The 22,456-nt window shown below is 49.2% G+C and overlaps 2 protein-coding genes across 7 annotated transcripts in view; both read right to left on the bottom strand.

The window, feature by feature from the left end:
• The window catches only part of RAB26 (RAB26, member RAS oncogene family), a 200,279-nt gene extending 183,346 nt beyond the window's left edge, over positions 1 to 16,933 (bottom strand). For 2 of the 6 annotated variants that reach the window (XM_069734587.1, XM_069734583.1), the window contains exon 1: positions 14,800 to 16,914. In XM_069734587.1, coding sequence (XP_069590688.1) covers positions 14,800 to 14,973 — 174 coding nt within the window. In that variant the 5' untranslated portion in view covers positions 14,974 to 16,914. Of the gene's footprint in view, positions 1 to 14,799 lie in introns of all 6 variants that reach the window. The other 4 variants (XM_069734586.1, XM_069734585.1, XM_069734584.1 and 1 more) reach the window with 4 other exon arrangements.
• On the bottom strand, positions 15,176 to 22,204 carry LOC138646180 (ribosome-binding protein 1-like). The gene is made up of 6 exons (XM_069735644.1): positions 21,776 to 22,204; positions 20,670 to 21,104; positions 18,547 to 19,251; positions 17,490 to 18,442; positions 16,805 to 16,930; positions 15,176 to 15,485 (listed from the first exon to the last, which is right to left on the bottom strand). Exons 1-6 carry the CDS (start codon positions 22,202 to 22,204, stop codon positions 15,176 to 15,178), a joined length of 2,958 nt encoding a protein of 985 aa, XP_069591745.1.
• Positions 22,205 to 22,456: the final 252 nt, after the last annotated feature.

The following is a 22,456-nucleotide window of genomic DNA, read 5'->3' on the forward strand; positions in this document are numbered from 1 at the left end:
TATCCATGGTGGTTATGTAGGCTGCTAAAAAATATTTATGATAGTTTTCTAGATTTAATAAATAATACATCTGGACGGAAACCTCAATAGATATTATGCCAGCTGGTCTAGCGAGATGAAAAATATTGTCCCTAGTGGGCTAGTGGTGACTGTGATTAATGAATAACATTCACTCTTAATTATAATTATCTAGTGGCCAAATCATAATAGTCCTGATGTCCAGGACTCTTAACCCCTTAGTGACAGAGCCAATTTGGTACTTAATGACCAGGCCAATTTTTGCAATTCTGACCACTGTCACTTTATGAGGTTATAACTCTGGAACGCTTCAACGGATCCCGCTGATTCTGAGATTGTTTTTTCGTGACATATTGTACTTCATGTTAGTGGTAACATTTCTTCGATATTACTTGCGATTATTTATGAAAAAAACGGAAATATGGCGAAAATTTTTAAAATTTTGCAATTTTCAAACTTTGTATTTTTATGCCCTTAAATCAGAGAGATATGTCATAAAAAATAGTTAATAAATAACATTTCCCACATGTCTACTTTACATCAGCACAATTTTGGAAACAAAATTTTTTTTTGTTAGGGAGTTATAAGGGTTAAAAGTTGACCAGCAATTTCTCATTTTTACAACACCATTTTTTTTTAGGGACCACATCACATTTGAAGTCATTTTGAGGGGTCTATATGATAGAAAATAATGAAGTGTGACACCATTCTAAAAACTACACCCCTCAAGGTTCTCAAAACCACATTCAAGAAGTTTATTAACCCTTTACGTGCTTCACAGGAACTGAAACAATGTGGAAGGAAAAAATGAACATTTAACTTTTTTTTGCAAACATCTTAATTCAGAACCATTTTTTTTATTTTCACAAGTGTAAAAACAGAAACGTAACCATAAATTTTGTTATGCAATTTCTCCTGAATACGCCAATACCCCATATGTGGGGGTAAACCACTGTTAGGGCGCACCGCAGAACTTAGAAGTGAAGGAGCGCCGTTTGACTTTTTCAATGCAGAATTGGCTGGAATTGAGATCGGACACCATGTCACATTTAGAGAGCCCCTGATGTGCCTAAACAGTGGAAACCCCCCACATGTGACCCCATTTTGGAAACTAGACCCCTTAAGGAACTTATCTAGATGTGTGGTGAGCACTTTGAACCCCCAAGTGCTTCACAGAAGTTTATAACGTAGAGCCGTGAAAATAAAAAATTGCTTTTGTTTACACAAAAATGATCTTTTTGCCCACAAATTCTTATTTTCACAAGGGTAACAGGAGAAATTAGACCACAAAAGTTGTTGTGCAATTTCTCCTGAGTACGCTGATACCCAATATGTGGGGGTAAACAACTGTTAGGGCGCACCGCAGAGCTTGGAAGAGAAGGAGTGCCGTTTTACTTTTTCAATGTAGAATTGGCTGGAATTGAGATTGGACGCCATGTCGCGTTTGGAGAGCCCCTGATGTGCCTAAACAGTGGAAACCCCCCACAAGTGACACCATTTTGGAAACTAGACCCCTTAAGGAACTTATCTGGATGTGTGGTGAGCACTTTGAACCCCCATGTGCTTCACAGAAGTTTATAACGTAGAGCCGTGAAGAAAAAAAATTGCATTTTTTCTACAAAAATGATCTTTTTGCCCACAAATTTTTATTTTCACAAGGGTAACAGGAGAAATTAGACCACAAAAGTTGTTGTGCAATTTCTCCTGAGTACGTCGATACCCAATATGTGGGGGTAAACCACTGTTTGGGCGCACCGCAGAGCTTGGAAGAGAAAGAGTGCCGTTTTACTTTTTCAATGTAGAATTGGCTGGAATTGAGATCGGACGCCATGTCGCGTTTGGAGAGCCCCTGATGTGCCTAAACAGTAGAAATCCCCCACAAGTGACCCCATTTTGGAAACTAGACCCCCCATGGAACTTATCTAGATGTGTGGTGAGAACCTTGAATGCCCAAGTGCTTCACAGAAGTTTATAATGCAGAGCCGTGAAATTAAAAAATATTTTTTTTTCCACAAAAAAGATTTTTTAGCCACCAAATTTTTATTTTCACAAGGGTAACAAGAGAAACTGGACCCCAAAAGTTGTTGTCCAATTTGTCCTGAGTATGCTGGTACCCCATATGTGGGGGTAAACCACTGTTTGGGCGCACGGCAGAGCTCAGAAGGGAGGGAGCACCATTTGACTTTTTGAGCGCAAAATTGGCTGTCGTGTTTGGAGACCCCCTGATGTACCTAAACAGTGGAAACCCCCCAATTCTAGCTCCAACCCTAACCCCAACACACCCCTAACCCTAATCCCAACCTCATCCATAATCCTAATCACTAACCCTAACCATAATCACAACCCTTACCCCAAAACAACCCTAATGTCAACCCTAACCATAACCCTAATCAAAACCCTAAATCCAACACACCCCTAATCCTAATCTCAACCCTAACCTCAAACCTAACCCTAATCCCAATACACCCCTAATCACAACCCTAACCTTAACCCTAATCCCAAACCTAACCCTAATCCCAAGCGTAACCCTAATGCCAACCCTAACCCTAATACGAACCCTAATCCAAACCCTAACCCTAATCCCAGCTCTAACCCTAACTTTAGCCCCAACCCTAGCCCTAACTTTAGCCCCAACCCTAACCCTAGCCCTAGGGCTACTTTCACACTTGCGTCGTTTGGCATTCCGTCGCAATCCGTCGTTTTGGACAAGAAACGGATCCTGCAAATGTGCCCGCAGGATGCGTTTCTTGCCCATAGACTTGTATTGCCGACGGATCGTGACGGATGGCCACACGTCGCGTCCGTCGTGCACTGGATCAGTTGTGTTTTGGCGGAGCGTCGGCACAAAAAAACGTTCAATGAAACGTTTTTTTGTACGTCGCATCCGCCATTTCTGACCGCGCATGCGTGGCCGTAACTCCGCCCCCTCCTCCCCAGGACATAGATTGGGCAGCGGATGTGTTGAAAAACTACAGCTGCTGCCCACGTTGTGCACAATTTTCACAACGTGCGTCGGTATGTCGGGCCGACGCATTGCGACGGCCCCGTACCGACGTAAGTGTGAAAGAAGCCTAACCCTAAGTTTAGCCCCAACCCTAGCCCTACCCCTAACCTAACCCTACCCCTAACCTAACCCTAACCTAACCCTACCCCTACCCCTAACCCTACCCCTAACCTAACCCTACCCCTAACCTAACCCTACCCCTAACCCTAACCCTACCCCAAATTTTAGCCCCAACTGCTGTTCTCCTGCCGGCCGGCAGATGGAGACAGATGGCGGGCGCACTGGGCATGCGTCCGCCATGTTCTGCTGCCGGCGGCCAGGAGGAGCAGCAAGAGGATCCAGGGACCTAGGTGAGTATGCTAGGGTCCCCGAATCCCCCTATTGCTCTGTCCTCTGATGTGCGATCACATCAGAGGACAGAGAATTACACTTTACTTTTTTTTTTTTTTTGCAGTCGCCGGTAAACAGTTAATTACCGGTGATCGCAAAACAGGGGTCGGTAATACCGACCCCGATCATGCTCTTTGGGGTCTCGGCTACCCCCGGCAGCCGAGACCCCAAAGATTCTCCCGGTGCCGGCCGGCGGGCGCACTGCGCATGCGCCCTCCATTTTGAAGATGGCGGCGCCCACCGGGAGACACGAGGAGCATCGGGGGAGCTAGGTGAGTATTGGGGGGCCACCTGGGACCCCTTTTCTCTGTCCTCCGATGTGCGATCACATCGGAGGACAGAGAAATTAAAAAGAGATCGCTTTTTTTTTTTTTTTTTTTTTTTTTGCGATCGCCGGTAAATTACCGGCGATCGCAAATGCGGGGTGGGTTAAAAACCCCCCGAATCATGTTCTCTGGGGTCTCGGCTACCCTCGGCAGCCGAGACCCCGGAGAAAATCGGCCTCTGGGGGGCGCTATGGACTTTTTCCACAGCGCCGTTAATTAACGGCGCTGTGGTTTAAGTACCCTTAGCGGCCGCCGTTAAAAGGCGTATCGGCGGTCGCTAAGGGGTTAAAGGGATTGTCCAGGACTAAGATATTGATGACCTATCCAGAACTGCACAGCGCCATAAACTGTGTAGTGGTCGATCTCGGGTACTGCAGCTGCCACTGAAGTGACCAAGAGCGGAGATGCCAATCTTAAGGAAAAGTCATCAGGATCTTGGTCCTGGACAATCCCTTTAATAACGTACATTATATACAAAACCGTCGTTTTTCAGCATTTCTCATTAAAAAAAAAAAAAAAAAAGCGGAGTCCCCATCAAAAAAGGAGATAATTGTGATCCACAGTCAATGTTCTCATCCTCGGGACTGGATGTAGCGAACGTAACGATAATTAAACCCGTTCTCATCCTCGGGACTGGATGTAGCGAACGTAACGATAATTAAACCCAGGTCGTTGTAATTACCGACATCCAATCACGTCCTGAAGTGAACGACTGAGGAGAGATGAAAGATCACAGCCGCATTTAAAGTGGAGAGAGAAAGATATCGGGGGAGACGGAGAGTGAAATGAGCGCTCGTCTGGAATATTCAGAGGCAAATTATCGCAGAAATGGAGACTGCTAAAGAGAAAACGTCAGAATCTTGTCTGCAATTTCCTCCTTAATTTTTCCCAGTTCAGCAATAACTGTTGTAAATATTCTGGATAAAATTGCAACATTGTTAAACCTTTCAGAATGAATCGCTACAATGTATCAATAACCAAAGAAGCCACAGGAAAGTCAAAATACCTCTCCCAAATCCGGCCGGGGGTCTTTCTTCTTCCAAACCCAATGTGATCAGATATGGACGCCCCACTATGAGCCAGAACGAAGACCAATGTCCTATGGTGGTCCCGAGCTATTCTTTCCCACCATAGGACATAATAGTCGGCACCAATAGCTCCACGCACTCCAGGTCCTAGCTGTGTTATACAGCCGGCTCCAATCGCTGCCATTAAACCCCTTAAAATGTCGCTGTCAATCTTTAAAGGGAACCTGACGCACCAGGATTTTAGAGAAAAGCAGTTTCACAGTCACCAGGGACTGAGCCGTACTATCAGCTGTCAGGATCCCTTTAAGGATTCCATTCTGGCTCCCGTCGCACCCCTTCCCGAGGCGATGTCATCTCAGGGGTAAAGCTTTGGCAGCTGGTGGCCCCCATCTTGGTACACCTATGACGCCGAGCCACAAGCTAGGTCATGCTCTAGTATTGTCACCTATTGGAACAAGCAATCAAACAATCGCAGGTTCATGTCTCCAATAGAGACCAAAGAAGGTAATAGGTTAAAAAAAAAAAAAAGTTTGGAAAAATATACAAAAAAAAAAACCAAACATAAAATTCGTAAAAAAAAATAAGTAAAAAAAAAACAAAACAAGAATGCAAATCAGCCACCTCGAAAATAAAAATAAAATAAAATACAAATTAAAAAAAAAAATAGTTCAGTATCGTTGCTCTGCAAAAGTCTGATCTATCAAAAAATAAAATGATTTACCCCATTTGCAAATGCTGTAAAGCAAAATTGAACCATCAGAATTACTGTTTTTTTTTTTTTTTCAGTCACTGCACCTCCCACCAAACAATGCAATAAAAAGTCATCAAGACAGGACACGTACCCAAAAATGGTATCAATAAAAACCGTAAGATGCCAACAAAAAACGTGACAAAAAAACTATAGCAAGAAGAAGAAAAAAACTACAGAAAGATGGAACAATGAAAAAGTTACAGAACTTATAAGACAGGAAAAGAGCCCGGGCATGAAAGGCAGAACCCCCTCAGCAGACTGCACAACGTGAGCCGCGGAAAAACGCAACAATTTTTTTCTAAAGCCGTGAACGTGGCGTCTCGGGAGCCGCTATTAAGGGCATCAGAAAAAAATTAAAGGTGGTGAACTTAGCTCTGGATTACAAGTGCAGATCTATTGTATGCTCACCCCGGACACAGCTACACCGCGGCTATAATAACCCGGGATTAGAGAGCGGCCAATAAAGACTCCGAGCCGGGAGCGAGGAAATAAAAAGAGTAATGCGGCTCGCTCAGCAGCCAGGGGAATATCGACAGGGGTATTATTTTATTTTACAGCACATCTGATAGTTTGGGGCGGCTGTGCCGCTGTATGAGCGCATGCTTCGCAGCAAGTCAGTCCAGAGAGAATGAGTAGAAACCACCAGCAGGAGAAAAATTAAAAAGGGGTTGTCTCATCTTCTATCTTCAGTTCCCGGCTTCTTGGCTTCCTGTGTTCGTGGGAGCGGAGCACACTCCTCCTCGATTCACTGTTTGGACCAAGAGGTGGGAGGCCCGGGGCCCATTTTTCAAGGTGTTGCAATATGTAACGCAAAAGCACAAAATGAAACAAACACAAGATAATTTACAAAAAAACATTTACACAGAGTAATTCAGGTAAAATCATTCATTTTTTACAATCCAGGCACTTTCCTTGATTTTCATGCTGCAAAATCACTAATGATGTCACTAATGTCCAATTCGCGCAGTAGATCTGACTCGATGCTCATGATTGCCAAATTTACAAGTCGTTCCTGCTTCATGGACGTCCTTAATCGGTTTTCAACCAATTTGAGTTTTGAGAAGGAACGCTCACCACTGCAGTTTACCATCAAATTATTATTTGGGTCCATTAACTTACTGTCTAATTATACTTACCTGCTCCTGGCGCGGTCCCTGCAGGTCACTGGCTTCCCAGCGCCGGCAGCTTCCTCCTGTACTGAGCGGTCACATGGTACCGCTCATTACAATAATGAATATGCGGATCCACCTCCCATAGAGGTGGAGCCGCATATTCATTACTGTAATGAGCGGTAACGGTGACCGCTCAGTACAGAAAGAAGCTGCAGCGCCGGGGAAGCAGGGACTGCACAGCGCCAGGAGCAGGTAAGTATAACCGGGAGGGGAGCGCTGCGCGATACCCACCTGCTCCTCGTTTCAGCGCCTCTCCATCTTCAGCAGTGGCGCTCAGGTCAGAGGGCGCGGTGACGTAGTTAGTGCGCGCCCTCAGCCTGAACGCCAGTGCTGTAGATGGAGCGGCGCCTGAATGAGGAGCAGGTGAGTATTGAAAGTGCTGGGGACCTGAGCAACGGAGAGGTGAGTATGCAATTTTTTTTTTATCACAGCAAATGGGGCAAGTGTCTGTATGGAGCATCTATGGGGCCATAACGTTTGTGCAGCACTATAAGGGGCCATAACGTTTGTGCAGCACTATATGGGGCCATAACGTTTGTGCAGCACTATATGGGGCCATAACGTTTGTGCAGCACTATATGGGGCCATAACGTTTGTGCAGCACTATATGGGGCCATAACGTTTGTGCAGCACTATATGGGGCCATAACGTTTGTGCAGCACTATATGGGGCCATAACGTTTGTGCAGCACTATATGGGGCCATAACGTTTGTGCAGCACTATATGGGGCCATAACGTTTGTGCAGCACTATATGGGGCCATAACGTTTGTGCAGCACTATATGGGGCCATAACGTTTGTGCAGCACTATATGGGGCCATAACGTTTGTGCAGCACTATATGGGGCCATAACGTTTGTGCAGCACTATATGGGGCCATAACGTTTGTGCAGCACTATATGGGGCCATAACGTTTGTGCAGCACTATATGGGGCCATAACGTTTGTGCAGCACTATATGGGGCCATAACGTTTGTGCAGCACTATATGGGACCATAACGTTTGTGCAGCACTATATGGGGCCATAACGTTTGTGCAGCACTATAAGGGGCCATAACATTTGTGCAGCACTATATGGGGCCATAACATTTGTGCAGCACTATATGGGGCCATAACATTTGTGCAGCACTATATGGGGCCATAACGTTTGTGCAGCACTATATGGGGCCATAACATTTGTGCAGCACTATATGGGGCCATAACATTTGTGCAGCACTATATGGGGCCATAACGTTTGTGCAGCACTATATGGGGCAAGTGTCTGTATGGGGCCATAATCAATGTTTGTGCAGCACTATATGGGGCAAATATCTTTATGGAGCATCTTATGGGGCCATAATCAGCATTTGCGCAGCATTATATAAGGCAAATATGTCTATGGAGCATCTTATGGGGCCATTATTAACCTTTATGCAGGATTATATGGGGCAAATTTTAATATGGAGCATCTTATGGGGCCATAATGAACTTTATGGAGCATTATATGGGGCTCCTGATTCAATATGGATATTCAAAAACACTGAACCTACTGATGTCTCAATTAATTTTACTTTTATTGGTATCTATCCTATCCTCTACCCTACCTACTGTATCCTCACCCATCCCTTGTAGATTGTGAGCCCTCGCGGGCAGGGTCCTCACTCCTCCTGTACCAGTTGTGACCTGTATTGTTCAAGATTATTGTACTTGTTTTATTATGTATACCCCTCCTCACATGTAAAGTGCCATGGAATAAATGGCGCTATATCAATAAATAATAATAATCTATTTTTACTTTTGACATTTACCGGTAGCTGTTGCATTTCCCACCCTAGGCTTATACTTGAGTCATTAAGTTTTCCCAGTTTTTTGTGGCAAAATTGGGGGGGGGGGGGGGGGGAAGGTCGGCTTATATTCGGATCAGCTTATACTTGAGTATATACGGTAATTCTCCGTCCCAGGCTCAGGTCTTATGCAGACTCCAACAGGTTTTCTTCAAGAATGGTCCTGTATTTGGCTCCATCCATCTTCCCATCAATTTTAACCATCTTCCCTGTCCCTGCTGAAGAAAAGCAGGCCCAAACCATGATGCTGCCACCACCATGTTTGACAGTGGGGGTGGTGTGTTCAGGGTGATGAGCTGTGTTGCCTTTACACCAAACATAACATTTGGCATTGTTGCCAAAAAGTTCTATATTGGTGTCATCTGACCAGAGCACCTTCTTCCACATGTTTGGTGTCTCCCAGGTGGCTTCTTGCAAACTTTAAACGACACTTTTAATGGATATCTGTGAGAAATGTCTTTCTTCTTGCCACTCTTCCATAAAGGCCAGATTTGTGCAGTGTACGACTGATTGTTGTCCTATGGACAGACTGTCCCACCTCAGCTGTAGATCTCTGCAGTTCATCCAGAGTGATCATGGGCCTCTTGGCTGCATCTCTGATCAGTTTTCTCCTTGTTTGAGATGAAAGTTTAGAGGGACGGCCGGGTCTTGGTAGATTTGCAGTGGTATGATACTCATTCCATTTCAATATGATCGCTTGCACAGTGCTCCTTGGGATGTTTAAAGTTTTGGAAATCATTTTGTATCCAAATCCAGCTTTAAACTTCTCCACAACAGTATCACGGACCTGCCTGTTGTGTTCCTTGGTCTTCATGATGCTCTCTGTGCTTCACACAGAACCCTGAGACTATCACAGAGCATGTGCATTTATACGGAGACTTGATCACACACAGGTGGATTATATTTATCATCACTAGGCATTTAGGACAACATTGGATCATTCAGAGATCCACAATGAACTTCTGGACTGAAAGTAAAGGAGCCGAATAATATTGCACGCCCCACTTTTCAGTTTTTGAATTTCCACAAAAATTTAAAATAACCAATAAATTTCGTTCAACTTCACAATTGTGTTCCACTTGTTGATTCTTCACCAAAAATTTACACTTGGTATCTTTATGTGTGAAGCATGATATGTGGGAAAAGGTTGAAAAGTTCCAGGGGGCCGAATACTTTCGCAAGGCACTATACATACAGTATACACAGACACACCGTAATGCAGGATATAGTGTGGACTTGTATATACGGTATGGTACTGTGTAGGACAGGAGCTGCAAGAAAGATACACAGACACACACACACGGACAGAGATCAGAGATCATACTCACCCACCACGACACTGGAGACTGAACCACTTCACCTCTGGCTCTTCAGTCCTGCCGCGCTCCGCGGTGGAGAATCCTCTTCTTGCACCGACATCGTGGCTCCATCTCCTTCCTCGCAGGTCGCTGAACAAACTCTCATCTGATCTAATCCAAGGGAGCGATCATATAGCTGAATAGGTAGCACCTAGAAGCTTCTGTTGGGATCGGAGAAGGCTGCCGCATGCCATAAGCTAAGCATTAGGTACAGGGAGGGTATAAGGAAGTCTGGCTAGGCTAGCCAGGTCAGTGGATGCTGACGCAGGTCAGGTGCCATGACTCTGCCGCTCTGCGCCAGCCACTGAGATGTGGGATTGTAGCCAGGTCCCTACACATTCAATAGTTTCTCTTTTGTTAAATGATTATTATCATTAGAAACGGTTCACGGCAAAGAGACATGTATTTTACATATTTTGAGAGATTTATCCCTATATTGGTGGGAGGCCCCCGCGTGGTGGGTGGCCCAGGGCCCGGGCCCCCCCCTAATCCGGGCATGGGACCAGGGTCATAGTCGTGCTTGTCCATTCCTACAGCATCGGAGGACCACACGAGCACTAAACCCGTCCTCCTAATCTGGCTAACTTCAGAGCAGCACTTATAAGTTATTTAAAAAAGAGCTTGCAAGCGCTGCGCTCCTTGCCTTGGAGAGAGGCTGCCACTAAGGTGGCAGATTACTGTTTGTTGATTAAGCTATTGGCCACCTCAGCAGTAGTCTCTCTTCTAGGCAAGGGGTGGAGCGCTCACAAGCTCTGTATAAAAGAGCAACCAATCCGGCCAACTTCAGAGCAGCACTTACAAGTTCTTTAAAGAAGAATTTGTAAGCGCTGTGCCCCTTGCCTAGGAGAGACACTAACACTAAGTTGGCCGATTACTGCTTGTTGCTTAGGCAGTCGGCCATCTCAACAGTAGCCTCTCTCCTAGCAAAGTGATTACATACTCAGTATAGAACAGAAACCAATCCGGTCAACTTCAGAGCAACACGAAGTTGCGCTCTTGCCTAGTAGAGAGGCTAGTGTAAAGGTGGCCAATATCCCAAGCAATAAGCAGTAATCAGCCACTGTAACAGTGGCCTCTCTCCTAGGAAAGGAGTGTAGCGCTTACAAGTTCTTCTTTAAAGAACTTGTAAGTGCTGCTCTGAAGTTGGCCGGATTGGCTGCTCTTCTATACTGAGCTTGTAAGTGCTCCACTCCTTGCCTAGGAGAGAGGCTACGGTTCAGGTCGCCGTTTGCTGCAGGTCATAAGTCCGATGGGAGCCGCGCAGCAAGGACTTCAAGTTAGGCTACTTTCACACTAGCGTCGGATTCAGCCCGTCGCATTGCGTCGGGCCAATATTCCGATGCTAGCGTTTGATGCGCCACACAACGGGTGCAGCGGATGCATTTCTCCGGCGCATCCGCTGCCCCATTGTGAGGTGCGGGGGAGGTGGGAGGCGGAGTTCCGGCTGCGCATACACGGTCAGAAAAAGCGGTCCGTCGGCAGCAAAAAACGTTACATTTAACGTTTTTTGCTCCCGGCGGTCCGCCACAACACGGCGCAACCGTCGCACGATGGTTGCGACGTGTGTCAATACGTCGCAATGCGTCGGTAATGTTACTCTATGGGGCAAAAACGCATCCTGCAAACAACTTTGCAGGATGCGTTTTTTTCCCCTAAACGACGCATTGCGACGTATTAAAAAAAACACCAGTGTGAAAGTAGCCTTACGGGGTGCACAGGAAAAAGTTAGGAGACAACCTCTATGGGAGCCGTGCTAGATGTCGCCCCGCTTTATCTCAGTTTTTAAAAAAAGGAAGGGGATTCTTTCATTTCTCTCCTGTGACTCCAAATTATCCTTATGATAAAATATTAACCGCTCTGTAACTCATCTATCCAATTTCAGCGCAAAACTTTGTAAGAATTTCCATTAAAAATACAACACAACTTTTCTTTTTTTTTCCTCTCCCGGTCTTCCTCGCCACTGGGACCAGTAACATATTTTACAGACGGCTGTTCCCACTTCCCCTCCAGGGGCTGCAAATGCTTCCAGCCTGAAAATAAAATAATGAGATTTTTCTAAAGAAAAAAAAAAAAAATTGCGTCTGACATCATGTATTTTTTTTGGGAAGGAAATGTATTTTGTATTCAGGGGAAGCGTCTGTCTCTCTTATTCTTGAATCCCAACAGCGTTTAATGTTCCAGAAAAGCTTTTCGTGATGGCGCGATAATTCTCTCCATCTCTGACAAATGTATATGACGTAAACTCCCTCCACGGGATAGAAACAGAACCTGCGGACCCCACTTCAGCTCCGAAAGCTTCACGGCTGATTCTGCGCCATGAGGTCGGTAAGTGCCGGCCGTGCCAGACCCGTACAGGCGGCGTCAAGGCGTAATTCATCGATGCAGACGATCCCACCGATTGCACCTGACGCAATAAAAAAAATGCTGCTTTTCTTCTGCAAAATGTTCGAGACCCTTAAAGGAGTATTGGGGGAACCCATATCACTGTCTCGGAGCTCCTAAGAATGTCGAAATGGCTTTGCACGCGCCCATCTCTAGTCACTAATTCAGCACCATTGCTTGGCAATTTTCAGAAACCCCATAGAAGTGAATAGCAAGTGGGACGTTCTCTGCTCCCGGCGTCACAAGACAGAGCCCCCGTCTCAAGTAAGACGGGGGTACCAGAAGGTTGACCCACTTCTTTACGGTTTTTTATTGCATGTCCTGTTCGAAATTGGGTTTTAGACACTCCGGATCTGCGGTGCAGAGTTGGCACTCTCTATTCGATAAGTGAGCACAGTTGCTTGGCAATCCCATAGACGTGAATAGAAAGCATCACGCATGCGCAGCCACTTTTCCATTCCCGTGCCTCGAGATGAGCCACAAGGTTGGACCCACTTCTTTAGGATACTTATGGCATGTCCTGTCCGAAAAGGATTTAGACAGACTCGAGCACAATTGCTTGTTAATTTTCATACATACCAAAGAAGTGAATAGTATCGCGCATGCGCAGCCACTTCTCACGGAGCCCCATTCTCAAGGAGCATGGAGGTCCCAGAGGTTGGACCCACTTCTTTAGGATTTCTATAGCATGTCTTATCTGAAATGGGTTTAGCAGACTTGAGCACAATTGCTTGTTAATTTTCATCAATCCCATAGAGGTGAATAGAAAGTGTCGCACATACACCACGGCCACTTCTCCATGCCCTGAGTCACAAGACAGAGCCCCAATCTCAAGGAAATAGGGGTCTTAGGGGTTGGACCCACTTCTTTATGATTTTTATGGCATGTCCTGTCAAAAATGGATTAAGACAGACTTAGTAAGTGTTTCGCATGTGCAGCAGCTTCTCCGGACCGGCGTTACAAGACAGAGCAGGGTAAACAGAGGACCCCGTCTATCAGATTGTTATGGCAAAGCCCAATGCGAATTGGGTGTAGAAATGGCAGATTTGCAGAGCAGGAAATTATTGAAAAATTACAGCTGCAGAAAATATAAGTATGATATGTGGAAAACGACCAAATTAGTACAATGCTCATTTCACGTCAGAAATGTCTGTGAATTTGGTACAGAACACACCCTGAAATCCATATTGTGTGAATGAGGACCAACAAGTAATGTTTTTTTTCTTTCAAATACATTTACTGCAACATCCATTGTAGAAACATTCTTCTATCCCAGGGGATAAAGCTCGTCTAGCCACACAGGGCTCGGAAAGGTGGGTGACAACCAATAAAGCCTCCAATACAGGCTGCCAGCTTGGGAAGAGCTCAAAAAAAGACAGATAATAGAGAACCAAACTCACTGCCGGATCTTCAGGGTGAGCGCAATGATAGATTCTCAGTTAGCTCATTACACAGTCAGTAACAGGTATAGGCAGCGCAACAGAAAAGGCTATAGAAGGCAAATAGGACATTGGGGGTTTAACGACACTCGATTACAAACATGCAAGTCTAAAGGATATAGATACTCTACCACAGGGTTGTCAAACTGCATTCCTCGAGGGCTGCAAACAGGTCATGTTTTCAGGATTTCCTTGTACTGCACAGGTGATAATTTAATCACCAACTCATTATTTGTATAGGTGATTAAATTAGCACCTGTGCAGTACAAGGAAATCCTGAAAACATGACCTGTTTGCAGCCCTCGAGGAATGCAGTTTGACACCCCTGGTCTACCAGAACCATCCACCAAAATACGATGGATGGATGGATAGATAGATAGATAGATAGATAGATAGATAAAGAAAAAAGGAAAGGAATATGAAGGACAGGGAAAGAAAGAGAGAAAGAAAGAGAGAGAGAAAGAGAGAAAGAGAGAAAGAGAGAAAGAGAGAAAGAAAGAAAGAAAGATAATAAATTCTACCTGTAGATTAATAATTATATATAATATACTCTGGAATGTTTTGCAGTGATTATGATCCTGATGATTTTAGTCCCTGGACCGATATTTGGGATATTTCTGTAATATCCGTCTATGTCTTCAGACCCTTGGAAACATTTATAGATATTATTACAGGACATGGAGCTCGCGGATCCGTCCTTATTCTGGTGTCATACGGTCATGGAACAATCACTGACACTACATGGCCCTCACAGCACCCAGTGTGACCGTCGGACGCCGTCACCCCCCAGCAGACCCTGATGCCATGAGTGACATGTATCTGATCACTGGTGACACTCCCGGCGGCCGGCATTACACTGGACCTGACAGCCCTATAATAGGCAGAGATCTCATATATACCAGGTAGGTGATAGATAATGGGAACCACAAGGATGAAGGACGATGAATATGTGGAGATGACGGAAGCTCCTTTATGATGGATGGATCATACTGTTCTGCATTTCTAGGTAAATATTTCCCAGACTATCCTACATTTCTGGGATCCGTCTCTGCCTCCTCCACGTGGGAGACCTCCACCGATACAACCCAGGGAACCTATAGAAGGGTCTCACCTTAAAGGCGATGTCATAGAACTCTCCGCTGTTGCTGAGGGACGGGCGCCCAGACATGGCCATGCCATTGCTTTGGGTCTCGGCGGCCGCCTTGCCGTTCTCCTTGGTAGGTGGGACGCTACAAGTGGCCGGAGAGCTGCTCCCTTTACTCTTCTGACTCTTCTTCCTGGACATGATGCGGCCGGTCGGAGTCACTGTCTTAGGGGTCACTCACAGCCAGAGTCGCCCAGAAGGTGGCGGGTTTTCACACTGCGCTTCGTTTAGTGTCTTGGGGGATGTTGAGGATTACCAGACTACAACCCCTAACATCCAAGTTGCAGTCTCTGCGGATGTCCACAATTGTAAGAGATTGTATGACACTCACTAGTCACAGCGGTCAAGACTCAGCCAAAAATTCACCCTCCAGGGCTCGACTGCTTGATTTTCCAGTTCCTCTCCTCACCGGCTCCGGTGTACACTGCTGTCTAACCTCAGCGGTCCCTGCTGCCCCCCTCCCTCGTCTCCTGTCACTCACCGCGCTCTCTGCGCTGACAGCTGATGTCTCTTTGATATTAGTAATCTGTCGCCTGCTCCTCCGCTCTCTCCTTTCTCCCTTATTCAGCACTCCCTGGATGTCTCTTTTCACCTTGTCTCTCAATGCTGCGCTCTCCGTATCTGGGAAACTCTCCCCGAAGTTACATGATCCCCTGCAAAACACAGGATGCCCCCTAATCTAATACTGCACAGCAGCTAAATGAAGCGATCACCCACCCTATTATAATAGTCCAACAGGATGGCACGCTATCGGGGGTGTCCTAATATAATAGTCTGACAGGATGGCACGCTATTGGGGGCACCCTAATATAATAGTCCAATAGGATGGCACGCTATCGGGGGTGTCCTAATATAATAGTCTGACAGGATGGCACGCTATCGGGGGTGTCCTAATATAATAATCCAACAGGATGACACGCTATTGGGGGCACCCTAATATAATAGTCCAATAGGATGGCACGCTATCGGGGGTGTCCTAATATAATAGTCTGACAGGATGGCACGCTATCGGGGGTGTCCTAATATAATAGTCTGACAGGATGGCACGCTATCGGGGGTGTCCTAATATAATAGTCTGACAGGATGGCACGCTATCGGGGGTGTCCTAATATAATAGTCCAACAGGATGGCACGCTATCGGGGGTGTCCTAATAGAATAGTCTGACAGGATGGCACGCTATTGGGGGCACCCTAATATAATAGGCCAATAGGATGGCACGCTATCGGGGGTGTCCTATTATAACAATCCAACAGGATGGCACGCTATTGGGGGCACCCTAATATAATAGTCCTACAGGATGGCACGCTATCGGGGGTGTCCTAATATAATAGTCTTATTGGGTGGCACACTATGGGGCTCCCTAACAGGATAGCACGATATTGGGGGCACCCCAATATAATAGTCCAATAGGGTGGCACGCTATAGGGGGCACTCTAATGCAACAGGTATATATAGACTCACCCTCTAATAAGGTATATGCCCCAATACAAGGGGTTGCACCCTAATCTAATAGGGGTCGCACCCTGTAATACAGAGAGCACCCTAATGTATCAGCTCCTTAATCTAATAATGTTACGGTTTGCACCCAAAATGTAATATTGCGAGCACCCAGTGCAACAGGTGTACAAAGCCTGCACCCTAACCTTGTGGTGTCACCCTAAAGTGTAATGCAGGGCGCACTTTCAAGCAATGGGTTCTACAGCAGCTGCGCCCACTGCAGAGTCTAATGGGGATTTCTCCCTACATTTATAAAAGGTGAATATTCTCGGTGCAATATAACGGGCGCCCTAATTGTAATGCAACATGCACCTTCCATTTAGTATAAAGGCACCCTAATATAATAGGGCGTGCACCCAACCTGCTCGGTACCCCCTCAACGTCACTGTAGGGCTGTGTGCACACTTCTATAGGCTACCCTGAGCCCCGGCACTGAGACCCCCTGCGTTACCTCCTCCCCAGGTCCACACTGACCTCACGCCGTGTCCTGCCACCCCCAGCACTGACGTATAACCCCGGTGTCCTCGGTGCCGCCGCTGCTCCCGGGATGTTCCGCCGCCGCCGCCGCTTCCTCTCACCTCTCTGAGGCGCCGGTACCAGCTTTACAAAGAGGGCGTGGCGCAGAACTGACTGACAACTGCGATAACCAATCAGCACTAACTACACTATTGGAAAGAACATATCAACCTATGAAAATACTGCAAAGGCGGGATTATGTAAATGACCCCGGACAGATGTTTTCGCTACCTTTTCCAGCTCACCCTGTAATCTGTGAGCCTCCCTCAGCTCCTCCTGTAATCCGTGAGCCTCCCTCAGCTCCTCCTGTAATCCGTGAGCCTCCCTCAGCTCCCCCTGTAATCCGTGAGCCTCCCTCAGCTCCCCCTGTAATCCGTGAGCCTCCCTCAGCTCCTCCTGTAATCCGTGAGCCTCCTTCAGTTCCTCCTGTAACCTGTGAGCCTCCCTCAGCTCCCCCTGTAATCCATGAGCCTCCCTCAGCTCCTCCTGTAATCCGTGAGCCTCCCTCAGCTCCTCCTGTAATCCGTGAGCCTCCCTCAGCTCCCCCTGTAATCCGTGAGCCTCCCTCAGCTCCTCCTGTAATCCGTGAGCCTCCCTCAGCTCCTCCTGTAATCCGTGAGCCTCCTTCAGTTCCTCCTGTAACCTGTGAGCCTCCCTCAGCTCCCCCTGTAATCCATGAGCCTCCCTCAGCTCCTCCTGTAATCCGTGAGCCTCCCTCAGCTCCCCCTGTAATCCGTGAGCCTCCCTCAGCTCCCCCTGTAATCCGTGAGCCTCCTTCAGTTCCTCCTGTAACCTGTGAGCCTCCTTCAGTTCCTCCTGTAACCTGTGAGCCTCCCTCAGCTCCCCCTGTAATCCGTGAGCCTCCTTCAGTTCCTCCTGTAACCTGTGAGCCTCCCTCAGCTCCCCCTGTAATCCATGAGCCTCCCTCAGCTCCTCCTGTAATCCGTGAGCCTCCCTCAGCTCCCCCTGTAATCCGTGAGCCTCCCTCAGCTCCTCCTGTAATCCGTGAGCCTCCTTCAGTTCCTCCTGTAACCTGTGAGCCTCCTTCAGTTCCTCCTGTAACCTGTGAGCCTCCCTCAGCTCCTCCTGTAATCCGTGAGCCTCCTTCAGTTCCTCCTGTAACCTGTGAGCCTCCTTCAGTTCCTCCTGTAACCTGTGAGCCTCCTTCAGCTCCTCCTGTAATCCGTGAGCCTCCCTCAGCTCCCCCTGTAATCCGTGAGCCTCCTTCAGTTCATCCTGTAACCTGTGAGCCTCCTTCAGTTCCTCCTGTAATCTGTGAGCCTCCCTCAGCTCCTCCTGTAATCCGTGAGCCTCCCTCAGCTCCTCCTGTAATCCGTGAGCCTCCCTCAGCTCCCCCTGTAATCCGTGAGCCTCCTTCAGTTCCTCCTGTAACCTGTGAGCCTCCCTCAGCTCCCCCTGTAATCCGTGAGCCTCCCTCAGCTCCTCCTGCAATCCGTGAGCCTCCCTCAGCTCCCCCTGTAATCCGTGAGCCTCCCTCATCTCCCCCTGTAATCCGTGAGCCTCCCTCAGTTCCTCCTGTAACCATTGAGCCTCCCTCAGCTCCCCCTGTAATCCGTGAGCCTCCCTCAGCTCCTCCTGTAATCCGTGAGCCTCCCTCAGCTCCCCCTGTAATCCGTGAGCCTCCCTCAGTTCCTCCTGTAATCTGTGAGCCTCCCTCACTCCCCCTGTAATCCGTGAGCCTCCCTCAGCTCCCCCTGTAATCCGTGAGCCTCCTTCAGTTCCTCCTGTAACCTGTGAGCCTCTTTCAGTTCCTCCTGTAACCTGTGAGCCTCCCTCAGCTCCCCCTGTAATCCGTGAGCCTCCCTCAGCTCCTCCTGTAATCCGTGAGCCTCCTTCAGTTCCTCCTGTAACCTGTGAGCCTCCTTCAGTTCCTCCTGTAACCTGTGAGCCTCCCTCAGCTCCTCCTGTAATCCGTGAGCCTCCTTCAGTTCCTCCTGTAACCTGTGAGCCTCCTTCAGTTCCTCCTGTAACCCGTGAGCCTCCCTCAGCTCCCCCTGTAATCCGTGAGCCTCCTTCAGTTCATCCTGTAACCTGTGAGCCTCCTTCAGTTCCTCCTGTAATCTGTGAGCCTCCCTCAGCTCCTCCTGTAATCCGTGAGCCTCCCTCAGCTCCTCCTGTAATCCGTGAGCCTCCCTCAGCTCCCCCTGTAATCCGTGAGCCTCCTTCAGTTCCTCCTGTAACCTGTGAGCCTCCCTCAGCTCCCCCTGTAATCCGTGAGCCTCCCTCAGCTCCTCCTGCAATCCGTGAGCCTCCCTCAGCTCCCCCTGTAATCCGTGAGCCTCCCTCATCTCCCCCTGTAATCCGTGAGCCTCCCTCAGTTCCTCCTGTAACCATTGAGCCTCCCTCAGCTCCCCCTGTAATCCGTGAGCCTCCCTCAGCTCCTCCTGTAATCCGTGAGCCTCCCTCAGCTCCCCCTGTAATCCGTGAGCCTCCCTCAGTTCCTCCTGTAATCTGTGAGCCTCCCTCACTCCCCCTGTAATCCGTGAGCCTCCCTCAGCTCCCCCTGTAATCCGTGAGCCTCCCTCAGCTCCTCCTGTAATCCGTGAGCCTCCCTCAGTTCCCCCTGTAATCCGTGAGCCTCCCTCAGCTCCTCCTGTAATCCGTGAGCCTCCCTCAGTTCCCCCTGTAATCCGTGAGCCTCCCTCACTCCCCCTGTAATCCGTGAGCCTCCCTCAGCTCCCCCTGTAATCCGTGAGCCTCCCTCAGCTCCTCCTGTAATCCGTGAGCCTCCCTCAGTTCCCCCTGTAATCCGTGAGCCTCCCTCAACTCCTCCTGTAATCCGTGAGCCTCCCTCAGCTCCTCCTGTAAGCCGTGAGCCTCCCTCAGTTCCCCCTGTAATCCGTGAGCCTCCCTCACTCCCTCTGTAATCCGTGAGCCTCCCTCACTCCCCCTGTAATCCGTGAGCCTCCCTCAGCTCCCCCTGTAATCCGTGAGCCTCCCTCAGCTCCTCCTGTAAACCGTGAGCCTCCCTCAGTTCCTCCTGTAATCTGTGAGCCTCCCACAGCTCCCCCGGTAATCTGTGAGCCTCCCTCAGCTCCTCCCGTAATCCGTGAGCCTCCCTCAGCTCCTCCCGTAATCCGTGAGCCTCCCTCAGCTCCTCCTGTAATCTGTGAGCCTCCCTCAGCTCCCCCTGTAATCCGTGAGCCACCCTCAGCTCCTCCTGTAATCCGTGAGCCTCCCTCAGCTCCTCCTGTAATCTGTGAGCTTCCCTCAGCTCCTCCTGTAATCTGTGAGCCTCCCTCAGCTTCCCCTGTAATCCGTGAGCCTCCCTCAGCTCCTCCTGTAATCCGTGAGCCTCCCTCAGCTCCTCCTGTAATCTGTGAGCCTCCCTCAGCTCCTCCTGTAATCCGCGAGCCTCCCTCAGCTCCTCCCGTAATCTGTGAGCCTCCCTCAGCTCCCCTGTAATCTGTGAGCCTCCCTCAGCTCCTCCTGTAATCTGTGAGCCTCCCTCAGCTCCTCCTGTAATCTGTGAGCCTCCCTCAGCTCCTCCTGTAATCTGTGAACCTCCCTCAGATCCTCCTGTAATCTGCGAGCCTCCCTCATCTCCCCCTGTAATCTGTGAGCCTCCCTCAGCTCCTCCTGTAATCTGAGCCTCCCTCAGCTCCTCCTGTAATCTGTGAGCCTCCCTCAGCTCCTCCTGTAATCTGTGAGCCTCCCTCATCTCCCCCTGTAATCTGTGAGCCTCCCTCAGCTCCTCCTGTAATCCGTGAGCCTCCCTCAGCTCCTCCTGTAATCCGTGAGCCTCCCTCAGCTCCCCCTGTAATCCGTGAGCCTCCCTCAGCTCCTCCTGTAATCCGTGAGCCTCCCTCAGCTCCCCCTGTAATCCGTGAGCCTCCCTCAGCTCCTCCTGTAATCCGTGAGCCTCCTTCAGTTCCTCCTGTAACCTGTGAGCCTCCCTCAGCTCCCCCTGTAATCTGTGAGCCTCCCTCAGCTCCTCCTGTAATCCGTGAGCCTCCCTCAGCTCCTCCTGTAATCCGTGAGCCTCCCTCAGCTCCCCCTGTAATCCGTGAGCCTCCTTCAGTTCCTCCTGTAACCTCTGAGCCTCCTTCAGTTCCTCCTGTAATCTGTGAGCCTCCCTCAGCTCCTCCTGTAATCCGTGAGCCTCCCTCAGCTCCTCCTGTAATCCGTGAGCCTCCCTCAGCTCCCCCTGTAATCCGTGAGCCTCCTTCAGTTCCTCCTGTAATCCGTGAGCCTCCCTCAGTTCCTCCTGTAACCCTTGAGCCTCCCTCAGCTCCCCCTGTAATCCGTGAGCCTCCCTCAGCTCCTCCTGTAATCCGTGAGCCTCCCTCAGCTCCCCCTGTAATCCGTGAGCCTCCCTCAGTTCCTCCTGTAATCTGTGAGCCTCCCTCACTCCCCTGTAATCCGTGAGCCTCCCTCAGCTCCCCCTGTAATCCGTGAGCCTCCCTCAGCTCCTCCTGTAATCCGTGAGCCTCCCTCAGTTCCTCCTGTAATCTGTGAGCCTCCCACAGCTCCCCCGGTAATCTGTGAGCCTCCCTCAGCTCCTCCTGTAATCCGTGAGCCTCCCTCAGTTCCTCCTGTAATCTGTGAGCCTCCCACAGCTCCCCCGGTAATCTGTGAGCCGCCCTCAGCTCCTCCCGTAATCCGTGAGCCTCCCTCAGCTCCCCCTGTAATCCGTGAGCCTCCCTCAGTTCCTCCTGTAATCTGTGAGCCTCCCTCACTCCCCTGTAATCCGTGAGCCTCCCTCAGCTCCCCCTGTAATCCGTGAGCCTCCCTCAGCTCCTCCTGTAATCCGTGAGCCTCCCTCAGTTCCTCCTGTAATCTGTGAGCCTCCCACAGCTCCCCCGGTAATCTGTGAGCCTCCCTCAGCTCCTCCTGTAATCCGTGAGCCTCCCTCAGCTCCTCCTGTAATCCGTGAGCCTCCCTCAGCTCCCCCTGTAATCAGTGAGCCTCCCTCAGCTCCCCCTGTAATCCGTGAGCCTCCCTCAGCTCCTCCTGTAATCCGTGAGCCTCCTTCAGTTCCTCCTGTAACTTGTGAGCCTCCCTCAGCTCCTCCTGTAATCTGTGAGCCTCCCTCAGCTCCTCCTGTAATCCGTGAGCCTCCCTCAGCTCCTCCTGTAATCCGTGAGCCTCCCTCAGCTCCCCCTGTAATCCGTGAGCCTCCTTCAGTTCCTCCTGTAACCTGTGAGCCTCCCTCAGCTCCCCCTGTAATCCGTGAGCCTCCCTCAGCTCCTCCTGCAATCCGTTAGCCTCCCTCAGCTCCCCCTGTAATCCGTGAGCCTCCCACATCTCCCCCTGTAATCCATGAGCCTCCCTCAGCTCCTCCTGTAATCCGTGAGCCTCCTTCAGTTCCTCCTGTAACCTGTGAGCCTCCCTCATCTCCCCCTGTAATCCGTGAGCCTCCCTCAGCTCCTCCTGTAATCCGTGAGCCTCCCTCAGTTCCTCCTGTAATCTGTGAGCCTCCCACAGCTCCCCCGGTAATCTGTGAGCCGCCCTCAGCTCCTCCCGTAATCCGTGAGCCTCCCTCAGCTCCTCCTGTAATCCGTGAGCCTCCCTCAGCTCCTCCTGTAATCTGTGAGCCTCCCTCAGCTCCCCCTGTAATCCGTGAGCCACCCTCAGCTCCTCCTGTAA

This window comes from Ranitomeya imitator, chromosome 7 (assembly GCF_032444005.1).
Source record: "Ranitomeya imitator isolate aRanImi1 chromosome 7, aRanImi1.pri, whole genome shotgun sequence".
Classification (NCBI taxonomy): Eukaryota; Metazoa; Chordata; class Amphibia; order Anura; family Dendrobatidae; genus Ranitomeya; species Ranitomeya imitator.

Coding starts and splice junctions, on each gene's coding strand:
- LOC138646180 (XM_069735644.1), bottom strand. CDS start 22,204: ATGAGGGAGGCTCACAGGTTACAGGAGGAACTGAAGGAGGCTCACGGA. Junction 21,105..21,775: donor TACAGGGGGAGCTGAGGGAG/GCTCACTGATTA, acceptor CACGGATTACAG/GGGGAGCTGAGGGAGGCTCA. Junction 19,252..20,669: donor TACAGGGGGAGCTGAGGGAG/GCTCACGGATTA, acceptor CACGGATTACAG/GAGGAGCTGAGGGAGGCTCA.